We start from the raw sequence: 27,157 nt of genomic DNA on the forward strand, positions 1-27,157 counted from the left end.
TTTTACATAGCACTACAAAGACAAAAGGCACAGTGAGTAAATGGGACACAAGTGGTGTCAGCTGGTGACACTAGACAGGCTATTATTTATGATAGTAAATAATGTTTCATGCTGTCGAAGTGGGATCTGCTGTATTTGTGTGTCATTACGTCAGACAAAGAATCTTTATCTTATCACAAATGTTTTTATACTGCTCTCATACAATTTTATCGAATGTATTTCCATTCGACCTGATGAATTCTGATATCGTAAAAACGATATTATCTGCCCTTACGTGCGCAGGAGGAGTTGTGAGGGGGTCGAGATGATATTGTTTTCTTTTTATTGGAAACACATGGTATAGTTCCAATCAAAAAAGATTTAAAAATAAATCATTACAAATCTCATTTTCGTGTGATGTCACAAAAACTACCAAGAAAATACGATATATCTTTATTAGTTTCCTTTTAAGAAGTACTTGTTACTGTTTAATTGTTTGTGAATTTTTGGTAAATCCAGCTTCCCCTAACCCCTATATCATGCACGTTTAGAGTAGTTATATTTCAACATTGCCGTTAATATACGTGTTATTCATTACGTGAACAAACAGTATCTTTACAGGGACTTGTAAAGTAGAGGGATGAGAAGTTATATATCTGGTTTAAATTTTAAAATAATGTGATAAAAGATTTTATTGTTTTTTCTACACATATAATTATAGTATAATATTTCATTGTACAATGTTCTCTGATTCCTATAAAAATACACATAGTCACAATAACCGCTGAAGTTGAAGGGAGAAGATAAAACATAGTTTCTTTAATTCCCCAAGAGTTTTATCAGTTTTGTAGTCACATAAAGGTACTCATTCTTCCACTTTGATCAGAATATCGATTTTCTTATTTTATCCTTGTGTTAGAGCTACGAAAATATTTTATGTAAAATAAGTCACCCTTATTATATTTCATTGTTCACACGCTAGTTGCTCTATAATTAGATTTATTTAGCAGAATCAACATTACAACCACCATTAGACTAACTAAGGTTTTTTGGTATGAGTTTCAGGCTCTGAAAGTAAAGATTCATTTGAAAAAATATTTAGAAACAAACGTTTAGTAAACACACTTATGGAGAATCATTATAACCATACCACGAAAAAATGTTAAAATATTTTATTTTAAGTGACTAAAAATAATTAAGCTAAAAGTTTACTTAAAACTAATATTAAAGAGAAAATTCATTCATCAACTCTTGAGTAAATACAACGTCAAGATTATACAGTTGGTAAAGGGTCCAGATCCTGTTCTTCGACAGTAGAACCGACTTTCTTCTTGTCAATTCTTTTAACTCCCCCTCTAGATCTGTGTAGTCTGTATAAAAACAAATCATATGAACGTATCTGAAGTATAAAATATCCTGATAAACGAACAACTCAGGGTCTTTTATATTTGTTTACAAAGTTACACTGAAGACTTTCTGACATACATGTGTTAATCTACGAGTCACTTTTATAAAACACCTGAGAAAGAATGAACGTTATTATTCTACGAAATCTAACTTAATCTGTATGTTAACTGTTTCCAATTTATTAATATATTATACTTTTTTTTACAAATTTCTCTAATTTATGTTTTTGTATTTGAAACAACCATTAGAATGAGCAAAAGTTGTTTTTCTATTTTACTTCTGAGAAACATAACGTAGTAGATGCAAATTTAATGACTTCATCAAGATTTAAAAACTGTAATAGTAAAATACAATCATCCACCAATTATGAAAACAATCACTGTAAATATTTACAGAATATCACATTTTTGACAAATCTTTAAGTCTTAAACATTTAAAAAGATACTTTTAAAAGAAACAAATAATGAAATAACAACTAAGAAATTAAGACCGGTTATTAAACATATTTAAAGTTCTATCTCTTAATTACATCTCAACTTGTTTACTTAATTGTTCGTATGATGTTTATTAATTTAATTTTCTGTACCTTTAAAGAAGAAGAAGATTTAATTTTACCAAATAATAATAAGAGAAAGAAAGTTTATTATGTGTACGAAAAATTAATATTATACATGAGAATGTTGTTTTACAAAACGAAATCTCTGAATTAAGTCCAGAAAGCATCGATTTGAGTTGATAAAGATGAGAAAGAGACTTTTTTTTGTCAGGTCTCTAAATTATTAGAAAATGATTTGGAGAACTGGCTATCTTTCTTGCTCAAACGGTACAGAAACTTCAAGATCCAATTAGGAATCAAAACCTATCTCTAAATATATGTGCTATTCATTATAAATAAACAGTGTGTTGTCATGTACATTAGTATGAGTCCATTCTTATCAGGAATAAGTAAGTAAAGTAGAGGAAAGAAAGAGGAGAAAAGAAGAGTCATAATCCAAGCAAAGAGGTGTGGAAACGATCGTGGAACAAAGTTATGAATATTACTAACATTATGAAAACTGAAACACATATTATTTTGAATACGTACCCAAGGCAAGAAAAATACTTTTGTTGTTTGCCAATTTCTTCTCCGTCCTCTATAGTTTGTGGTAGTTTAGATTGTAGTGTTTCAGGAAGGAAGGATGATGTAAATGATGCCACCAAACAAATCCCTCCAACAACAAGATACGGAATATATCGTTTATATGTTCCCTAGTGAAAATATTATGAGCTATTTAATGACTCGAATATTTACAAATTCTTCTAAACAACCACTGTGAAATCTCGATTATAATTTCGTTCACAAATGTTCTTCAATAATGCCAGAAATTAGTGACGTATAATTAAAAACAAAATGTCAGTTTTTTGTTTTAGTGTTGTTTTACCACCAACAATGAAAAGAATAATTCAGATAATTCTCATGCAGTCATTATCATTGATGCAAAATCTACAGTAATCGATAGTTAGTAATGGATAAAATGAGAGATGGTACAAAATTATCTTTCCTATTTTAAAATCTAATAACCAAGGAAATACAGCCATAGAGTTTTTTATGTCTTGTACACCAACCATATTTATTTCTCTTTGTTTTCTACATTGTTGATCAGTAATATGACAATCATTCATGAAAAGCGTTGTTTGTCTTGCAGAGACTAAGAAAATGAATATTGTGCAGTGTAATTAAGACGTCTGTACATGAAATAAGTATGGGGTTATATCAAGGATATCGTATATCGCACATCTATTGCAAACATCACGAGAATAAAGACAAGGAAAACGAATGCAATTAATACTGTACTCTTGCAGTGAACGTGGACTGAAATAGAATATTGATAAGTCGTGGTGAGAACCCTAATGGTGCACATAATTTGAAGTCTACTGAGGTATCAATAAAATCTGTTTACGCTGGGATACAAGATGTTGAAAATTACATGGTTGTATCCTTAGTTAATTAATTACTGCATTTAAAAAAGGAAAGATTCTCTTGGGCTTCCATGTATTTCACAATATAAAATGATATTTTCTTTCTAAATTAAATTATTTTATTTAAAGCACAATCTGATAAATCATAATTATCAATGCTTTTCTTGATACAAAGGATTTATCTGTTGAAAAAATAAATTCTAAAAATTATAGGAGAAAAAAAAAGAAATACAAATGAGGATCAATTATTTGAGTAATGTAATATGTATAGCCTTAAGTCTCGTTTGAACTAGATTTAAATATGATTTTATGATATATCTCGCAACAGTTTTCAATTTTCAGTTATGTTTATAGTCTTGTATTTTACAATAAAAGACTGAATCAGGAAATATTACCAGATAGACGATGTAAGGAGCACAAATCGTTGTTACACAGGCAATGGTTGCACTAGTTCCCATTCCAAGAGCTCTGAGAGGGGTTGGATATAGTTCTGTTGCCTGCTGATACATGGCAACAAAGGCACCAATACAACCAAATTTACCTATGATGGTCAGAGCTGTTGTAGCGATAGGAAACTCTATAACGAAGAGAAAACAAGTTTTTTTTTAAATGTATCAAAACTGATGCATAAAACAAAGTTTACTCATACTTTGACAGAATAAACTGTGTACTTTCAAATGAAATGAAATTCCAAAATCTTAGAAACTGTGAAGATTAACTGACATTCGTTATTTAATAGAGAAGTCAAATCATAATGTTGGTGTTCGTTTTTGTTTTGTTTAACTCACCGGATATTTGGAGTTTTGTGAACTTTTTACATTTAATTAATGATTTTGTCTAAATTACTATAATGCCAGAAATTCAAGCATACTCGTTGAATTATAAGCAATACCAATTAACATTAAGAGACTGAAATTACTCAATAGCAATTATTTTTCGTATTAAGTTTTAGCCATATGTTAAGATCTATGAGCATGTACAAATGTGATACTGTTTATACTTCCAAACGTTCATAGGTGAAGGAACAGAAACACTTATATATATATGTACAAAAAACTCAAAATCTCTTTGTTTCTTTGTCGGCTTGTTTGTCTGCTGCGTTCAATGTTGAGATGACACTTCCACCACTTGAAAGTGTACTAAACGACAATTTTTTTTTTGACATACTTATCTATCGTCTTATATCTGAACCGATAATTCTATCATTAATATACGCATGTTTAAACGGTTCAATTTAGTTATAGATTATTAGCTATATCTCTACTTCATCATATATTTAATCTCGCACACAAAAGACAATCTAAATATTCTCCCTCAGGGTTTATTTTTCATTGCCAATGAAAGAAAAAAACAAAAAACATCATTCATAAGGAAGTCCTGATTTAAAAAATGTTCTCAGGTTATTTTCAAAAATCAAACCTAGGTATTTCTTTAAAATATTTGCAAAATATATTATTGTCTATCAAAGTGTTCAACGGGTATCAGATACTACAAGGTTTTTCGAAAACCCGAAGAAAACGTGGTAAAGCTGCAAGTTTAAGTGCAATGAAAGGTTTATTATCAAAAGAAAACGAAATAAGCTGTTAAGGAAATGATGTGTATGTTTGAAGTATTTATGTTTCCTGTTAATAATATGTGCGGCATAAATAATTGTGTAGAAGAAACTCAGTCTTACATTATTATTAAAATGTCTTCTCTGTTTATATCACACTAAACTTTTAACATAAGTGATGTTAATTTTTCGCAAAACGTACCTTATGTACATTTTAGGCATAAATGTAGTTAGTTGCTGTTAAATTGTTTCTTTGTTTAGTAATTCTTCTAACATCAATATAAGGTACTTCTTGGAATTATTCAAAAAATTTTACTCAAATCATTTTTAATAAGAAATTAACAATATATATCTTCTAAAACATTCTGAAGTACACATTGAATGTATTTTTCTCGAAGTTATTTTTTAATAAGAAATTAACAATATATATCTTCTGAAAGATTCAGAATTACACATTGAATGTATTTTTCTCGAAGTTATTTTTTTACAGAGGTTTGATAATAAATGAACGAAACATCAGCGTTATGTCAGGTTTGGTTTACTTTGAATTTAGTGCAAAGATATTCGAGGGGTATTGCGATAGCTGTCCCTAATTTAGCAGTGTAATACTTGAGAGATGGCAACTTGTCATCACCATCTACCGTCAACTCTTGGGCTACTTTTTTACCAACGAATAGTGGGATTGACCACACATTATAACAACCCCACGGTTGAAAGGGCGAGGGTGTTTGGTATGACGGAGTGAGCGTTAGGTCAACGATACTTACCCGTGGAAAAACCACCAGATATCAAGATACTGAAACCAGCTATAAACATGAAGATGACCTTAGTCCATCGTCTACCTAATTTTTCCATTAAGAACAAAGAGAAGAAAATTCCTGGTACATCAACAAGTCCGAGTAAGAAAAAGTTTATAAATTCATTTCCGTAGAGATTTGTAGAGTTGAGCACCAAAGCATAGAAACCTATGATGCAGGAAGTCCTATAATATATATATAAAAATAGCATACATAATGAAATAAAATTAATGATATTACAAATAACAGTTTAAAATGATATATAAATGTAATTTTTTACATTAACAAAACATATATCATTAGGATAATATTTATTATATAATCTATGAGTAAGAAACAAAATATTAATTGGTTCAATACCTCCATTTTCAGCATTCAACTGAATAGATTTGTCTTCTTTCTTAGAAAAATACAAAACCGTATCAGAGACAGTTTCTATGTTCTTATAGAACTTACACTAATATAGTAGAATTTGGACACAGTTTTTACTAAACGTAATTTTTAAATTCAAGTCTCTTACTCAGCTGACTGTAACAGACATATTGTTGATAGTTGTTTCGATGACGTTGTTCCAGTTTAAGTACTGATACAACAATGTAAGAAACATGACCTTCTACCATGCTTTATGGACTCATTTGTCTTCAAATACACGTAATAGTTATTTATGCAAGCCTATCTTAGTTTTTTTGGTAGACAAGATGGAAGAAGCTTGTCATCATCATCCATCATCGTCTCTTGTCTGATTCTATAATAGGATTTGTTCCTCATTCTTATAAAACATCCATGGCTACAAAGTACCGAGACCAGTGATCGCCGATGTTTTTATTTATTTTGTTATAAAATCTGAAATATAAGCAAGTAGATTAACAATTCCACAAGTTATCCAGTGAACAAAAACGGTTCCACTAGCGACAGTTGATAAAACGTTATTTTTATGTAACACAGAGACATCTATGATACAGTCAAGTATTATAATAGCACTTTGGCAGGACACTTCAACTGTAACTTAAACTTTTACTAAAACAGTTGACATTTCAATATTTGAAAAATATATTATTTCAGTATTGTGATTGTTTTACTAGTTATTTCACTAAATTTCACACTAAATAAGATTAAACCAGAGTTATTAGTTTAAAGAAGTATCCGTAACTTTGATTGTTTAGCATTAACGAGATAAAAAAGTGGTTTTATTTTAACAATAATTTGTAATTTTTATTTTACATTATAAGATCTAAGATTATTTTCCTACCACGAAAGAGTTACAAACAGGAAGTGTTTCCTTAAAGCGTTGTAGCGGAATAAATCCTTCAAGTTGTGTGTTGTTTCTTTTTCTTTATTTATGGTTTTTTGCACTTCCTGTTCAGAGAAAGAATTAAATAATAACTTGTGTGTCAATATAAGTATTTAGTTTAATGTTTGTTTAAGTTTACATTTAACGTCTTATTTTTCTCTTATAATTATAAGACCAATATTCATAATTCTCTCCATTATTCTACTAATTCACCAATTTAAAATGTCTGTTACAGATATTTCATGACGCTGTAATCTACAAACTGTAAAAACCAACAGATATTAAAAATTTTATTTCGTACCTATCAGTGACAATGTTATACTTCTTAAAACTTTGATGTGTATTCTTGTACTTACCTACAGCACAATCTCGGGGTAGGTTTTGCCTGTACAGTGATGAACCTAAAAACTTTGTAATTTAGTTTTTAAACATAAATATTTCACCTTGTGTACTTTACACAGTAGAGGCCCGGCATCGCCAGGTGGGTTAAGACATTGAACTCGTAATCTGAGGGTTGCGGGTTCGAATCCCCGTCGCACCAAACATGCTCGTCCTTTCAGCCGTGGAGGCGTTATAATGTTGCGGTCAATCTCACTATTCGTTGGTAAAAGAGTAGCCCAAGAGTTAGCGGTGGATGGTGATGACTAGCTGCCTTCCCTCGAGTCTTAGGCTACCAAATTAGGGACGGATGGCTAGCGCAGATAGCCCTCGTGTAGCTTTGTGCGAAACTCAGAAACAAACTTATTTAGTAGTGGTTAGTTATAATGTCAATGTCATCAATGAATGTTGGTGGCATTATGTCTAATACTTGTATTCCTGTGCATTTTCCTTGATATCATACATTATATTCCATGGTGAGTGGGGAAAGTGGATGTTGAATTATCTTTTCCTTGTGAATAATTTATCAAAGCATCTTGGCATTGTTTTTTGATTGTGGTCATTGTTGTGATAAACGCCTCAATAATCATGCGTGTAAATTAGATCATGTTGAAGTCATGGGCTAATAAATCGAGGAGATGGAGGTACAGTGGATAAGATAAGCAATAACATTTCCAAATCAAAATCAGAGAAAATGGAACAATCTCTTCTCCTACAGTTACACAGCTGTACTTTGTGTCACGGCTGCAGCAGAAGTTTAGACAGACTTTTCTATCACATCTACATAATGTATTCTTGCAAGATAAGCAATAACATTTCCAAATCAAAATCAGAGAAAATGGAACAATCTCTTCTCCTACAGTTACACAGCTGTACTTTGTGTCACGGCTGCAGCAGAAGTTTAGACAGACTTTTCTATCACATCTACATAATGTATTCTTGCTATGTTCAGGATATTTAGCCACTACGTATAAAATACAGACAAAAATAGGGTGTGTGTTGAATGAATTCATAAAGGAGTATTGTTGTAATCACAATGACGTTATTATCTTATCTAATAGTCACCACATTATCGAGTCAGGACAGATATCTTCATATATAAGTCCTCTGTATTTTTCTCCTTTTTAAAATAGATAATCTTCTGTTTCTGCTATTGGCCTTTAGGTCCAAACAAAATTAGGTTTAAAAGAAAATGTTATTGCAGAATTTAATTATCAGCCCAAACTACCACGGTTTATTACAATGCCAATGTATTCTTTCATTTAGTCCACCTGAAGAAGAAGGATCGTCATACTTAGAAGTAAATTTTTCTTTGACAAACATTCAAAGACCCTTTCGTGATATAAAAAGGCCAAATATGTCTATCAAACATGTTGTTACAGGGACCACGAAGATAAAAAATCCTATTCATGAACACCATCACGTTTGAGTAAACATCTTGGCGATTGTAAGCTCTCGTGTTACTTCTTTGTGAGGGAGGCTATGATATATTAATAAGGACAATCCTATGCCACCCCAAATGAAACTACCTCGCTTCGTTCTTCTAGTTGAGACTGTACAAGAAGTTCACAGAGGATCAAATACACAACATGTATCGATGCAGGACTCAAACACTTAATTTATTATTTAGGACAAATGTGCAATTAAAATTATAATTTTGTCAGACTTTGAATATTCGGCATTAACACAAGCTAAAAAAGAGAATGTATTAAAAAACTGAAACCGAAAACAAGACTCACCTTAAGTTTTGTTATGAGATCAGTAGGCACAGAGTAGCCATTTGTCTTGGCAATTCGTTTCAGAATTACAGTTGCTTCTTCATGACGTCCAACAGACACCAACCAGCGAGGAGATTCAGGTAAAAACCTGTAGGTAAGGGGATTTTTCAATAGTTACCTGGTGAAGCACTTTTTAAAGGTGAGTTCAAGGAATGAAAAATTATTTCTAAAATCATCACATGACATTGTTATTATGTAACTTTTAGATTCCGTCCAGGAGTTGAGATGTTCATTTGGACAACAGAAAAAACTTAGGTAATGTTCAACGGAATAACAAAATCTGAAGATATGGCTTATTCAAAGGTAACAGATAAAGCAACTAAAACAAGAGAACTTTGAGATTATAGGATAAGTCGTAGCGACCAAAGTGCTACAGGAATTATATCGGCTGAACATCTCTTTGCGTCCCCTAGTGATACAGCGGTATATTTGCAGATTTAGCCACTAAAATCCGGATTTCGATATCCGTGGTAGACAAGGCACAGGTAACTCATTGTGTAGCTTTGTGGTTGATTCCAAAACCAACCAAACAAACATTTCTTTGCAAGGGATAATACAAACAAATGCTGGAATTGTTGTGACAGTGAAGTGTGATAAAACCGATCTTCAATAAAAGATAACAAGTAAGAGCTTTAGTGGTATAAAACAACAGCATTAAGGCAGACTCTTGAAAAACTGAAAGTTTTCCTCTCTGTATGGTCTGATAATATGGTGTATCAACATCCATAGATGACCAGGAAGCCATTACATATGAAGCTAGACATGTTAATCTCAAAATACACCAACAGTTTTGGAGCTAAATTACACAAAATCAAGGGAAACATGCTATTTGAGGCCTTTGACCTTTATTAAGTCAATTATAGCTGTAATTTTAAATGTCGTTTAATAATATTATGGTTACAGTTATTTATTTTTATATCAAAACAGGAAGTTAGATAACAAGAGGAACAGTGGTACGATTGTCATATTGTGCAAATCAAGTCAAAAATTAATATCAGTAAAAGTTGTAGAAAATGAAAAATTAATATATAGAAATCTCACCCGTTTCAATAGCCTAGATATCAACCATAACACAGAGATACAGATAACACATTAAACGTTTATTACATAATGCTCATTTCTATTGATAGGTTTATAATTTCTATTGATACCTAAGTATAATAGAAAATGTAATATCATAAACTAGTTCAATTGAAAATATTCAGTTTGTCCATTAAAACCGTAAAATGATTATACACGTTTATATCACTAATACTGAATGAACTGTAAAAATTAACAGAGAGAAGAACCATATTATTTCTTTTATTTAAAAAATATTTTATATCATTATCTCTATATTCCTAAACATTTCTTATCATACAATATTTTTGTGAATTTTTGTGAATATTTCGCTTGCTGTAATAATCTTATTTAATATATTTAGAATATAATTTAATGCTTCTTGTTTCGTTTCCTGTTTTAAATTATTTATCAATTGTGTTCCCAAAGCTATTTATGCATAAGTAAAGGAAAAGTAAACTATGAAAGTGAAATAATATCTACAATATGACGAGAGCAACTCTAACTGAACAAAAATATATAATAATTACAATCGTATATACTACAATACCTCCAGGAGGCTAGAAAAGGAATACAGCAGCACGTGGTTAATAGACCAAGTATTCTCCAGTTTCTACATAAATAAGCTAAAAGAGGCAGAATACACATTCCTACAGTCCATGAGATGCAGTTGACTCCCACAATCCTTGTACGTATCTCCTTTGCAACCATCTCAATCACTAAGATAAAAAATACAACAAATCATATATGTATAATATATACATAAAGTATAAAAATATGTGTTTTTCTCTTTGTTGTTTTTTTAACTACTCCTAGATCTCTAAACCAACCTCAACCAAACTGTTTGAGATAGCAAGGAGGAACAAGGGCGTGTTAATTTGAGGTTCACAACCCTCCACCTTCTTCATTGTTGTTATTGAGCATTTATTCTCGTTGATGTAATTTAACCTGATAGATGGCGCCACGTCCTTACACTAAAAGAACAGGTTTGTGGAATTTTTTATACCACAACATACATGTAGTGTGGGGGAAGAACATAGAAACGTCTTATATATCTCGGAGAGCTTGTTAGTGCTCTATATCAGTCACGTTACACACTCGCTTACTAGTCACAGTCTGAAATAGTCTATCTAGTAAGCGATCTTTTCTCGGTTTAATCCATAACCGACGAATTTAAGTCCTTTTCAGGGCTACTTACTGCCTTCTTTAATCTATAGTAGAGTTGTATCACAAGCTACACCGCATATGTTTCTCCCTTACTGTGAAAACCATTTAGCTAAGCTCCCTCTCTGGGAGTCTCACGAAAACACCGACCAACCATGAAGAATACTGCCCGCAAGACGAAAAAAGTCAGACCGTCTACGCACTCTCAGGGCCCACCCTTGATCAGTGCCGAACGTTTGAAACTGCTAGCCGTCGCTAGCGCGGCACTCTCATTCGACGAGGACCCCAACACTTCAAGCAACACTCTATCTACCCTCACAGAATCTTCAGCGTGCTCGGTCAAAACTAAAAACAACTCCAAACAACGTCCTACCGAAACTACCGAGACTGCCATCATCACAACAAACCCCACAACCATCAAGATGCCACCTGCAATCATAGTAGAGGGTATGCTAATATGTCATGACTTTAAGACAACCCCAAATTGTCTCCGAGATCCGACGACTCTTCCGATGCGTCAAGTTTAGAAATGTGCGTCGTCTATCTCGCTGGGGTATCCTGATAAAAAGTGAAAGGCCTAGAGTCTACGCCACTCTCTTCAAAACATGGCCCACGGACGCCTTCGGCGGAATTCCCCTGACCCAACGGGCGCTTACTGATACCCCGAGGAAAACCATAATCATCCGAGGTCTACCTATCGATACTTCGAACAAAGAAATCGACGAAGAACTGCGATTTTGAGAGGTTAATTTTTCTAACTTCTCGAGAATCCGATCTTTCAAGACACAGCAATTCACGCTTTTTTCACCTTCCTGAAAAACGGCATAATCCTCTGGTTTCGTCGATTTAGGGTGGAAAAACCCAATTTCCTAGAGACAAACGTTGTGCAGTGTTTCAACTGTCAACGTTTTGGCCATTCAACTGTCAACGTTTTGGCCACCAAAACCGCCTGCACAGCCAAAACTCGCTGGGTTCGTTGTGGGATACCATGCCGTGAACAACAGCCCCAAAGAGAAACACGACATTACCTGCAGCAATTTCGGAGGCCAGCACGCGGCATATTTTCGAGGTTCCCCAAGTTCCAGGTCGTCGCTGGCATCAGGGCAAATCTGCACAACATTCCGCGTGCACAACCCAAACCACCGCCCAGTGGCCATTCTAAAGACTACCTTGGCAAACCAACGGACAACAAGCACGCAGCATCAATCCCACAGCCACGCTGACACCGTGACGTCTCAACCCCAACCACCACCAAACGAACACACATCAGCAAGAGAACAGCCCTCCAACTGGGAAGTATTGCGGCCAACACGTATCGTCGCATTCGTCGTTGTAGCTGTTCTTGCTTCCGCCGACTCGACTCTAAACCGACAACAGTTTCTCGGAATAGTTTGTAAAGCGGCCCAAGAACACTTAACGGTTCGATGAATATCACTTGATATTCTCGAGAATCTCATCACTGACAGACTTCCTGACAACTCCGAATAGGTAACTCTATAAATCTCTTCATCTTTCTTCATGTTAACATTCAAGGTGGACATAATTACAAAAAATATGAACTTCTAGATTTCGCCATTAGTTGCCTCCATTGTCACAATTAATGAAACTTTACTCACTAACAACAACTATTTCCGACTTCCCAATTATAAGACTATATCCAAACCTAAAACCACTCAAACCAGAGGTATTGCACTCTTACACAAACACAACCAAAACATTACCTTGTTCTACCACAACATACCAACGCACCATGAACATATACTTTGTAACATCAAGTCACCATCATTACCCCACATTACCCTCTTAGCTATATACATATCCCTCCCAGTCTACCCCTGACACCACATTTCTTAGCTCAGTCATTAATACATTTAATAATGTAGTCATACTCCTTAACGCGTCGCATCCAGCACTCCATGGATATGCCACAAACTCATCCGGCAGAATCCTAGCTAACTTTGGGCATACACGTAATCTAACTGTTATTAATAACAACTCGCCGACACATACACACCACAATGGAACACTGAGCATAATTGATTTAACGATCGTCACCCTTCAATCATACACTTAACACATAACTTTAAAGTACACGATAACATCGGAGGAGATTATAACCCCTTATCCCTTCAAATAAGAAGCCGAAACTGGGTCAACCACGGCAGAACTACACCCACTAAAACCCCCAACCACTCCTATAATTTTACTAAGATAAATTGACCGTCCTTTAACCATATCTAAGACACACTTCCTCCCGAACACTTAAAACTTGCAAACACTAAAGACGAAAAAGAATGCTATTATCAAAAAATTTCAAATTCCATAACAAAAACAATAAGCAAGTAGTCCTAACAAAACCAACACAAAAAACACCTAACACCTGGAAGCTAACCCCCGTAATTCACTCTCTGATTATCACAAGACGAAAACTTCGCCGCGAATTCATCGCTACACGCAATCTATTACTTAAATAACAAATAAACCATGTCAAAAACAACATAGAACGTCTCATAAGAATACAAAAAAAACTTGAACAACTTCTGTAATAAACTTCTTAACCTCAAACCTAACCCAGCCTACTTCTGGAAAACCTTTAAAAATATATGTCGCGAAAACTGTAACACCGGCAAAATCACGTATGATAACGCCACCGCTAACAGTGACAAGGAAAAAGCTAACCTACTCGCCGCATACTTCCAGCACACCTTTCGTACCCCACAACACACAAATTTTAACAAATACCACGAGACCAAAGTAAACACTATCATCACAGACAATAGCGAACTTTCTTCAGTCAACTTCCCAGTCGACCTTACTCACATCCACACTACTAATGATATAACAACCCCAATTGCTGCGGCAGAGATCAGGGCACACATGAGAAAACTTAAAAACAAAACCCCAGGGGAAGATCGCATACCAAATATAATAAAAAAAAACACATCCAACGAACTTCTTTTACACTTTACTAACCTGTTTAACCTCTCTTTTCTCTCTGGTTATTTACCAAACGCATGGAAATCAGCTGTCATTACCCTAATCCCCAAGAAAGGATCTCATTCGCCACACCATAGCGATTTCATACCAATTAGTTTATTAAATTGTTATGGCAAATTAATGGAAAAAAACTATCACAACCAGATTGCTTTGGAAATTAGAAAACGACAATATTCTATCTAATATCCAGAACGCAGGCCGTAAAATCAGACAGACTGCAGATCACCTTGTACGGCTCACAGAAACAACAAAATACAATTGTATTCATTACATGTGTAAAGGATATGTTTTACAAAAGCATTAAGATATTCGCCTAGTATTCTTTGACCAAATGAAATTTCTAGAACCTTGCCTACTGTTTATAAATTTACACGCCAAGAGACAGTCTATATTGTTACGTTAGGTATATTATAAACTTCGGAAGTTACAACTGTAATAAAAGCTTATAAATCGGAAAACTACAGACATTTAACCGGGAAAATTTACAAATTTCGAACATTATAAACTGTTGAATTTTAGCGGATTAATTTCATACGTTGGTATTTCAACGCAAACACAGTATAACTTCAGCAGAGAACAATACGGCTGAAGAGCGAACTCGCGACCCGTAAGTTAAGCTCTACTGATACCAACCAGAAATTACTTCGCTCTTCGTGAACTGTCGATAATATATTCAGTTCTACTCAAGATACAAGACTCGGCATTGTTTGTAAGTTTGTAAAATCTTTGTATATAAATTATTATTTTTAATAACCATTATTATAAAGTGTATGATTATTTGTATATTAAAATATATTTGTATTATAAACTATGTGTATCAATCTTATTGATAAATATCACAAATTCTATTTACCTCTACATTTAATTAACTTCCAAGTTTTAAATTATAATTTAACTCAGTTTTACGTTAATTTAAATCGTAATAAATTGGAATCTCGTCGGAGATAAATTATAATACGTAACACACATAATATTATTAAACAGTTCATGACTTGTATTCTTATGATCAATGAATAAAACCTAATGTATTTTTCCTGTTTCCCGGTGGAATTATAAAGTTCGATTTTCTGTGGCAGACACAACAGGTAGCCCATACAAACAAGCATTTATCCCACAGTTATGAAACGCACATAATTTTCCATTTTTCTATCTAGGCAATTTTTTTCCCTATAGTAACTTCCATGGGTTTTTTAATCTATCATATCCTCATTCACTAAAGACAGAGTAATGTAAATATGGAGGCACAATTGAAACGTGTTTGTAAACTAATCTTCATAGTAAATGAAATATCAACAGGTTTAGAATGAATGAACTTATTGAGTTTATAGATGAAAAGCGTTTTCACAAGTTCAGTTTCTGAAATCACATATTTCGTTTTCAATATTTCATAATAAACTAGGTAAATAAAACTCATTTAGTATCAGCAAAAATAAATTGCCTTAAAGGATTTTACTTTCTTAATATTCCTGATGATTTAATTGATTTTGTTTTAAAGTAATATCATCTTAATAAATTTACATTTCGGTTCAATCGATACTATTTTATGAAATATTAAGTAGTTGAACATCCAATATATTTTATTGGTTATACTGGGAAATTCAGGTTTTGCTTTGTGTTTTAAACCCAATTGATTGGCAAAATTTTTTATGTCGGTTTTTGCAACAAAAAATCTTAAAATGTAAGTATATTAATAACTCTTAGCTGCATTTTGTTCCTTCGTTTTTGTAAAGCACATACCTATACAATGGGCTGTCTGTGCTTTGGATGACATATTGTTTTTAAATGTTACAAGCCTTCAGATTTACAGTTGCGTCGTTGTGAGAGTTTATATTAACAGTTCTTATAAGGTAACTAAACTTACATTGGTATGAATCAATTCCTTATAGGAATAAGTACAGCCTATTATAAAGCTAATGGGGAAAAGAAATGGAAGTTAAAGAACGTCACGATACAAGCCCACATTTTACAGTTTTTTCTTATAATTTAATATGCGATACATTCATAAAAACACAATTTTTGCTTCTGTTTTCGCCCTCCGTTAATACAGCGGTAAGTCTACAGATTTATAATACTAAAATCAGGGGTTCGATTCTTCTCGGTGGGCTCAGCAGATAGCCCATGTAGCTCTGCTATAAGAAAACACGCGCTTCTATTTTTTACTGAATGTTGAACAAAGTATGATGGAAAACAATTTATATGTACATTTATCTAGAAAATCAAAACAATATAAGTTCATTTAATTTCCATTACCGTGAAATATGTTACAGTTAACAATATATCAGGCACTCGCAAACCGTCCCAAGCTGCGAAGGGAGGGCTTTACCTTATGTGGCGAATCAGTAGTCAATGGGCTAAAGACATATATAAAAGTCAGTGAACGATTGATATAATGTATCATCAATGTTTAAATCTGTTATTCTTTGGTTATACAACTCAGAAATAAATTAACCTGTTTGAAAAGTACAACTTACATATAATAGTTGGTGCTTGGTACAATGTTGGATATAATGTACCATGGATCAGTCGAAACACAGCAAACCATGTAAAACTCGGTACCACCATTGAAATCACTCCAGACACCAAAGTCACGATGGTACAAATGATGAAAGTCGGCTTCCTTCCTATTCTATAAAACCAGAACTCATTACACATCAATCCAAGAGTCTAGCATTTTATTTTAAACTGAATTACTTTATTTATATGTTCTATATGTACAGCTGATATAATCCAATTCTTAACTCAGTTAAACAGACAAGCCTACTTGGATATTTACTTCCTGACATTGTGAAAAACTATAGTCACATGTAATACTGGATGAAGATAAATTCGAATTATAGACTTCACATATAGAAACAACCTAAAGCTCAGTTCTTAGAATATCTAAACATAACATTTGACTAACTCTACTAGTTAGTATGAAACTTGAAAGAAGGACTAAGTCATCATCACTAAATGGCATATTGTTAAGAGAGGGATGATCATATGTTTACATCATCAACACGAGAGGGGGTGTTGCTGGAAGTGAGAGGTGACATAATATGATTACATAATCAGCATTATTTCTTACTTTATTTTTATGTGTCAAGAATTGTCTCGTAAGTTTATAGTTTTTGTTCATATGATTAATGTATTGCATCGAATTGGATTCTCAAGCTCATGAAGTCGAAGGATGTCTTCTAGGAAATACATACATGTTTTGCCTTGTAATGGACCTTTATAATCATTAAAAGTATGGAGAACATGCGACTTTGACAGACTGTAAAAAAACCGTATGTTTTACTTTTAATTTAGCTGAATTTTAATATTCAGACTGCTATCTTGTAATTCCGGTAGAAGTAAAACTTTTATTTGAACAAGTTGACTAGTATAGCTGATTGTGTTTTCAATTTATAATTAATATCCACATGTCATAAAATTATAAATGCTTTACAAGTAATACCATCATGTTAACAAAACGACTATTACAGCATAATATGTTACATGTGTCATATAAAAATTATCTATTATTTTAATAAGGCAAATATTATGACGAAGCCAGTGATTTATCTTTTATAAATATCCATTGTTTTGTGTATAAATACTTCAATAATTTATCACTTCTATAGTTTTCGCCTATCTGTTTGGTATATCATACAGTTATCTGCAGTAAAAAGTTTTTATAACGACTAATGTTTTGTTTCATAAATAATGAACCAGAGAATTATATTATTAATGTGTCAACTTAGTACGTATTTCACGTACTGTAGTACATAATCATAATTATCACTTTTATATTTAATTTACATATCATACGTTTTTACATTTTCTGGCATTTTATATGTAAAATCCTAATTCACATGTTGACATTTCTTTATTTGATATATAGTATAGCGTATGTTTACATCCATTTACTCTGACAAGGACACTTATTTCAATTTCTACATAATATGATGTAACTGAAAGTTCACGTTAAGTTTTACAAATTAAGCTACATGTTTGTTGTGCTGAAGTTTAGTTTTCAAAAATCATTATAAATATCTTTGATTCACAATTGACAAAAAGTTATATTCTAACCTTCCTCTAGATATTTTCACAAACTTTATTCACATGCTGGCAGATATCTACTAAAACTAATAGCATATAGACATCTTTTCATTTCAGAAGCAACCTGCAAACAGTGTGAACACCATACGTTGACAAAATATATATTTAAAAAAGGACTGTTTAGGGTTGAGATAATATTTTACGTAAAGGAGCGAACAACGTTTCGACATTCTTCGATCATCATCAGGTTCACAAAGAAAGGAAGAGGTAACTGACTGGAAGCTGACCACATGTTTGAAAGGTGTTGTTAACTGAGTGTCGGAATGTAGAGGGCGGTGTTAGATGTTTGAATATATAATTTTATATTATTTATTATATTATTTTTAATATAGATATAAAGATGTTCCTTTATATTGGTTTATTTTGGGTTTAAGTTGTTGTATAAGTAAGGCTTCTTTAATTTTGCGTTTGTTTATGTTTGTTTCTTCATTTAGTATTTGATTGTTTTCTATGGTTATGTTGTGTTTATTTGATTTGCAGTGTTCGAAAACGCGTGAAGGTGACTTTTAATGTTTTTTGAATCTGCTTTCCATTTTTCTACTTGTTTCTCAAATATAGAAGTCGTAGCAATTATCACATTTTTCTCGATATCACTGAAGTTGACAAATTATTTCATTTAACACAAACTTTTATAGTTTTGTCCCATGTTTTACAAAGACAGACATTATAATTTCACATATAATCAATGTCTATGTTTAATTACTATTATTATAATGACTGTTCCTAATATTTTGCAAATATTGATCATTGACTAGATATAAATATGTTAAAACAGTTGTTTTGGACATTTTAAATTCTGTACTAATGCAAGTTTGCTTAAAATAAAACTAACATATCAATGACTCACTGTTTATCTATCTATTTTCTGTACAGCCAATTATCACTGTCCAATAGACCTCAAACGTTTTTTCATACATATATACATAAATCTTATGAAAGTAGTGAATACTTTTCTAAACTTTTCTTAGCTTTTTTCAGACAATGTTCTGCAAAGTACTTAATGTTTCACTTTCACGAATAAATCATACATATTATTTGAATAAAATGAGTTATTTTATTCTTTGAGAATAATACAACAAAATATAATACACAAACAATCTACTGTTTAACTTTACTATTAATTAACATTCCAAACTACAGAGAATTTTTAGTCTACTTAATGCAAAGACACAATTGAGGAATTACAGATATACAAAGTGGATAAATACATTGACAATTACATGAGTCATTATGTTGACACACACACGTATATATACAATGGATCTATATAACATAAAATCACTGCAGAAGCACTAACAACTTGAGAAGAGAGGACTGTCACAGTTTGAAGAATTTGATATTCCAGAGCACTAACCAGCTTGGTTACACAAAAGACTAAACACCAAGCATAAAAAGCCATTATGACCCTGAATGTCAGGAACTGGTAATATTGTCACCTGATCACTGACACACAATACTTGACGGCAAAAATTAACTTTGTATCTGTCTAATTTGAACACCATCATTTCTTGCTATCTGTTTCATTTAAACTCGAGTTTTTCAAATGCATAACCTTCAATTAAATAAAGTGATTATTTTAAAATGTTTGAAAACGTGAATTACACAAATCAGTGTTTGTCGTATATTTATCATAAATACTTTAGATTTGTATTTGTATGTTTAGTAGCAAGGCCACATCGGGCTATCTGATGAGCACACCGAGGGGAATCTAACCCCTAATTTTAGCGTTGGAAATCCGTAGACTTACCGTTGTACCAGTGGGGAGCAAATACTAACGAAACATGAGTTACTATAATCATATATATAAATATATTATATTTAATAATGAAAATAAATTGCACAAAAGACTAATGTTCACTTTACAGATCGATAAATGTATTCAGTGCTATTATAATTAATAATTACAATATAATACCTTCATCTATATATAAATATACAATGTAATTAGTGTGCATATCTTCAGAAAATTTGGCAGTATTTCAGTAAGCATTATAAGTCTTTTACATACTAAAAATAACAGGTTTTACTGAAGTATTTTTACTTAAACAAAATAAAGCTTTTTCCATGAATATAGTGGGTATTTGTTTTGAGGAGTCGTGTGCAAAGTAATTTTCATATAAAAATTAAAAATAGCTTTCCTCATCTCTAAAATCTCACATTTTCTTTTTGTGATATCCAAAAACCTTGTAAACGCATTTCAATTTCTTATTAAAGCTTCATAGGTCATATTTTATTTTCTCTACCCTATTTCAAAATGGAATAGGCCAATTTGAACGGCCTTATAACCAAACACACACAAAAAAAAAAACGAAATAAATGTTATTACATTATTTTCTACAATAACATGAAACCACATTTGCTTACCCTATGTAAATCTACGTTTGTAACAGTACACTCCTTTTTATAATTTAATTGTATTGCTCTTTGCACCGTGTGCAAATACTAACCGCGCCCTCTTAAATTTTAAATCAGTTGCTGCACGTGCAGTTCACTTCGAATAGCACGAGTTACTACAAGTTGTTAGCGTGTATACCTCCAGAAACACCTTATTATACTATTTATGTTGTTTAATATACTTCTACCTTAGCCAAACGGATCCCTATTTTTACATTTTAGTATTTTTTATACATACACATAAAGAATAATTATGAAAAACGAGAAATAAAATACTTGAATAGTCTTCTCGTTTTTGCTCTCGATTATCGAAGAATGCTAACTATAATTTTTACAACAATTATAGTATTGTACTTAATAATTTTTATTTAATTAAATAATCCACTAAACAATATAGACTGATGATATACAAAAGTAAACAAATTCCTTTGCTTCTCAAACTTTTTCTCGCTTCTAATTACGCGACAAGAGTCGTCACAAGTTCATAGAAGCTAGTAGTTAGATTACCACCTAAAATTGACATTTAGCCATTCATAACATAAAAATATAAAATACGTCATTTGATATTTAAATAACTTGGTTTTCTATCAATTACAGATATAGCTATAATGACACGTAAAAAAGAACTATAAACGAATTATGAAAGAGAGAATGTGACAAGTGAATGTGGTAGGAGGGATCTGATTTTCTATTTCCATAGCTCTGTAACCAAATAAAATTGAAGACTATAATGAAAGTAATTGTCCTGTGTAATATGGATTTTATGGAGAATAATTTACCTTTAAGCTTTTACTTTTTCGTGAGGAAGTGGATAAAATAGAGAAGATCACATGTTAAGAAAAAATTGTAACGTGTGTCACACAAGGAACCAATGGTTATAATAACCGTCATTTTACAAAGCTCTCTCTGCTAAAAGACAAAAGATGTTCTTTGGGAGGGGATTCGAATCCCCGACCGTGAGTTTATGTGTTGAGCGTCTTAGCTACAAGACTGTACCGTCTGAGGCAAATAGGAACGTAAAACTTATATAGTATTAAGATATGAATTCTTAGCTAAGGGTTTTGATATTCTAATTGGAATACGTTAAAAAAAGTAGTTTAATAAATTTTGAATATAAGATATTATAACCTTGTGTCATGCGCAGTAAAACATATCAGTGGCAATAGGATATATCAAGACTGAAAGAATACTTTAGACCACAAGAGGCAAGATATCACGTTTATTCCGATTTTATATTTTCATTTTTATTGATTCAACACTAATCTGATGTACTTACCTATCAGACATGGCTCCATAAATAGGAGTTGCAACAGCTGCTCCTACACTGGCCAGGGTGAATATGAGATGAGGATAGTGATTTCTGTCACACACTAAGTCCCACTGAAATATTAACAAGAAAAAAGGCTTTAGACTAATAATTACATCTAAGAACATCAGTTACTGATTAAATAGTTAATAATTTATTTGTATTCATATTTTGCAAGATCAGAATAATTTAGATTATGTTCAAAATGATGTGTGTTAATATTTTAATGGATAACACTATCGTATAGACCAAGTGAATAAGACAGTTTGTAGAAGATGTTGACAAAATGTGTTTATAATTGGAAGGCCCACACTTTAAATGAATACAGAGAAAATGCAGATGTAAGACTGGATCAACCGGTTCTTTGTCTTGTGAATATATGTTGAATTGCTAGAATACGAATTAAAATAAAGTCAGTGTGGCGAATTACAGAAAAAGGCGAGAACGAAAATTACGTAATAAAAGAATTAACTCGGCTATAAAAATGATAATAGCAAATAAATACATAGAATATACTAATAAATAAGCATACAAACATTTCGTGTTGATGAGAAAACTCACTTGTAAAGAAAAATATATATGTAAAAACTGGGGGTATGGATAGAGAAAGAACTATGTAGAGGAGCGAACAACGTTTCGACTTTCTTCGGTCATCGTCAGATTCACAAAGAAAGAAAGAAAGAGGTAACTGACCGATAGCTGACCACGTGTTTGAAGGCGTTTGTGTAATTGAGTGTAGGAATGTATAGGGTGTGCTTAGATGTTGGATTATATTTATTAATTGAGGCATAAAAGTGTTTCTTTGTATTGGTTTATTTTGAGTTTGAGTTGTTGTATAAATAAGGCTTCTTTAATTTTGCGCTTGTTTCTTTACTTAGAATTTGGGTGTTTTCTATGGTTGTGCTGTATTTATTTGATTTGCAGTGTTTGAAAACGTGTGAAGGGGACTTTTTGTGTTCTGTGAATTTGTTTTCCAATTTTCTACTTGTTTCTCTAATATAGAAGTCGTAGCAGTTATTACTTTGTATTTAACTAAACTAGTTTACAGATAATGACCATACAAATGTCTTTTTCCAAACAAGTCACTTCAAGATATGTTTTTTTATGTTTACTAGGTTGTTATACGTTATGTTAAAGATAAATAATAATCAATATCAACATTACTTACGTGAGTGGAAGCCGTAGAGTCATATAGTGTTCGGTCGTAATCCCAACCGTTCTGACATACTTGAGTGGAAATGTTTGAAAATAAAGTGTGATATTTGAAAATCTCTGTTGAATTTGAGTTTTCTACCAGAACTGGCAGTTCAGTGCTGTAGTTTAGGGCGTACGTTTGACATTGACTGGGCATTTCTAAGTCATGTCGATTTTCTATTGGCCGAATTAGCATCATCTTTTCTTTATCACTTAAGTTAGCTTTCACTATTTCAGGAACGTAACACCAGTAATCTGGAACTGACATAATAAAAACCTTATTATAAGCAACCCAGCTTATAGGAATGGAGAGAGGTAACAAAAAATAAAAGAGTAAACGTTTCTGGAAGATTCCATAACTTCCGACTTCCGCGAGAATGTCTTCGAATTCCATATTTACTTCCGGTATTTTTTCACTCTCTTTACCCTTTTCATTTCTTCCGTTTTCGATTTTCCCTTTTTCATTTTCTGACTGCATTTTATTTGTTCTTCTTTGGCCCTAAAGCGACCTTTCTTAATTAAACTTGTATACTGATGGCGGGAACAAAGAGCTCATTCAGGAAATTGAAAGAAACAGAAATTGAGATAATCTTCACCAACAGACATGTTTCTTTGAGTACGTGTGTGGTACGTTTTACGTTTTAATAATACAGCTACAACCAACAGTTTGTGTGAATATAAAACGTGTTGAAAGAATTTTGTTCAGAATAAAGCACAAAACTATGCAATGGGCTATCTGTGCTCAACCCAACACGAGTATAGAAACCCGAGTTTGGCGGTGTGAGAACGCAGACATACAGCTGTGCCATTGGGGGGGGGAGCATTAGAACAAGAGTGTATATCTTCTTGCAGTTGGTGGGATTAGCACATAGGTATGTGTAGTCTCTCGTTTTATATATATATATATGCCTAACTCTATGTGTATACAATACATCTACAATGAAGTATGTATTGCCATATTTTCCATTCAGGTAGGTTGTCACCGACTATATAAAGGTACTGTGGAATTACAATTAAGTTTTAAAATTTTAAACAGGCTCAAAAACGCTCTCTAAAATAAATATGACCATACGTCTGGTATTTACATTCATATTTTTTATTGCAAGGGTGGGTGACGTATTGGACATAAGATACAATCGTAAAAATTCGTCAGGGCAACGCTAGTACAGCGCTATGTCTCCGGATTTACAACGCTACAACCAGGGGTTCGATTCCCCTTGGTAGGCTCAGCAGATAGCCCGATGTGGTTTTGCTACAAGAAAAACACACATGATCGTCAGTTAGAACTATTGACCCGCTATCTATAATCTATATTATTGCTGTTCAACACAGAATAAAGAGATTGATTGATGTCCGCTCCCATATATTATATTACCTAGAGTCAGTTTAGTAAAGCGGCTCCAACCTCAGACCTTCCGATTCGCATTCCTAGTCAGGTATTGCAGGCATTTCGTCACACCAATTCAGAAAGTAAACCACATAAAACTTTAGTCAACCATCCAAAACGGCATCTGGACACTATATACAATGTGAAACTTCAAAACTTCATGTTGCTGTTTCTTATATATAAATTATATGAAGATCGTACACAAGATTTTAAGATGTGGTATCTCTTTACTTAACGTACAATCACTGAAACACGTTGTGCAAGTAACATTTTTATTTTTAATGAAATATTTATGTCCAGTCTAGTAACTTTTAACATGTTAAAATCTATACTGGAAGACTTATAAACGTTTGAAGCAAAGTACATAAATTTAATAAACTTATATCAACAAATGTAAGACTATTTAGACCAACACATACGATTTATCTTGAAGTTACGACATAGTTCGAGGATTGTACAATCAAGTCCTGTTTCATTACTAATAGTTCATATGTGTAAACCTTTGCTCAGTTAATCTATCTCTAACTTGTACACTTCCATAAAACTTAACTTTTCCACAATGTTGGCTAAAATTAACTGTAGATAACGATTCCTATATTTAGACACAACAAACAAAATACAGCCTTACTTTCTAAACAATAGAAGACCCAAATAACCAAACCTTTTCTAAATAAGTGTACTGACCACACTGACGGAGTTGCTCCAGTTCTTATAAGAAAATAGGTGTTATTTAAACGTTCATTGCATAACACATTATATTAACTTGTACATGATACCACAGACAGGACAAGACTTCTCCACGACCAGGCCTGTTATCCGACCCAAATATAATGTGTGATTGGATGTTTCTTATACATGTAAAAAACGTCTGGTATGGGTAGAGAAAGCACTTTGTAGAAAAGGAAAGTTTGCTTCTCTACATATAGCTTTCTCTACCCATACTAGCTGTTTCTTACATATATAATTTTCTTATATGTGGGTTTTTTCGTTATCACGGATCTGTTTTCTTATAGCAAAGCCACATCGGGCTATCTGCTGAGCCCACCGAGGGGAATCGGAACACTTATTTTAGCGTTGTAAATCTGTACACATACCGCTGTACTGGCGGGATGCCCCAACTATCAAAAAACTATAAAACAGTATTTTTAATTTTGGGTTGGTTTTGGTCAAACATTTATATTATGCTGTCTCACGCTGATTGGCTGTTTCATACAAGGGGGAAACTCGAGACCAGGAAACTACATGATGCCATAGTGCATGAGTTTGTACCATAGGGTATGAAAATAGGCAGATAATATGTAATCACATAGTTGCAGAGGTGTAAACGACGAGATCATCTGTAAATAGCGTCCAGGAGGTTTGCAATCGAATCACCAGAGGGTATAATAGATTTGGTCAGGCATATGAGCATGCGATCTTTGTGGGACAACATAGGATCTATTGGTCCATCTCTTCTTATATCCTCTAAACGATATTAAAGTGATTTTTAATAACTCTTAGAGCTAACCTTTATCATTCACATACGTATCAAGCTTTTTTTCTTAAATTAACTTAAATTTACTGTTCCTACAACATCAGAATGCAACCCTTTCCAAGGAACAACCACCCAGTTAGAAAAATGAAACAGTCTTAGCTGAAAATGACACCTACCTTGCCAACATTTCTTCTCGTGTCCTTTAGTCTTAGTAGGCTATTTTCGCTGTTAATTGTAAAACAAAATAGCAATGAATGAACGTTATAAATTCCCTTTACGATATTAAACACCTCAACCAGATCCCTCCTAACTCTTCTGTTTTCAAACTCCTCCATCTCAGGCACAATTTTAGTAATCATTCTTTGGACCACTTCCAACAGTTTAATATCTAAGACTGAACACAGTACTCCAATTTGATCTAACCAGTGACTTGTACAAAGAGACAATAACTTCTTTAGACTTGTGTTCAACAGATATTACCTAAAATCCTATTTGCCCTACAACAAGCAACAGGACACTGCTTGGATGGCTTCAGAGACTGATCCATTAGTACACCAAAATCCAGATCCTTCATAATACTGTTAAAGTTATTTCCAATTAAATTATTCTTATATTTCAAATTATGATAGCTCACATGCTTAATTTTGTATTAATTGTAAGTAAAACGCATTTACACTTTATTTAAATTATCTCACTCCTTTGGTAAATCAGAAGCATTCTCTTCACAGCCAATAATACATAATATATTAATATTATCGACAAATATAAGTAATTTATTAACTATTCCTTCACCTATGTAATTGATGCAAATCATAAAGAGCAAAGGTTGTAATACTGAGCCCTGAGGTACCCCACTTGTGACATTAATCCAGGTTGACTGAACTCCGTTTGTAAGAATTTCCTGTTTTCCTTATCCAGCCATCCTTCTAACTATTTACTAATTTATCCTCCCACATAT

The 27,157-nt window shown here is 32.8% G+C and overlaps 1 protein-coding gene across 1 annotated transcript; it reads right to left on the reverse strand.

The window, feature by feature from the left end:
* Positions 1–24,022, reverse strand: LOC143236293 (organic cation/carnitine transporter 2-like). The gene is made up of 10 exons (XM_076474564.1): positions 23,309–24,022; positions 22,115–22,262; positions 16,833–16,987; positions 10,751–10,919; positions 9,103–9,229; positions 6,944–7,050; positions 5,665–5,879; positions 3,741–3,922; positions 2,471–2,634; positions 1–1,349 (listed from the first exon to the last, which is right to left on the reverse strand). The coding sequence occupies exons 1-10, from the start codon at positions 23,814–23,816 to the stop codon at positions 1,253–1,255; spliced, it is 1,872 nt and encodes a 623-aa protein (XP_076330679.1). The 5' UTR covers positions 23,817–24,022; the 3' UTR covers positions 1–1,252.
* Positions 24,023–27,157: the final 3,135 nt, after the last annotated feature.

Source organism: Tachypleus tridentatus, chromosome 13 (assembly GCF_004210375.1).
Source record: "Tachypleus tridentatus isolate NWPU-2018 chromosome 13, ASM421037v1, whole genome shotgun sequence".
NCBI lineage: Eukaryota > Metazoa > Arthropoda > Merostomata > Xiphosura > Limulidae > Tachypleus > Tachypleus tridentatus.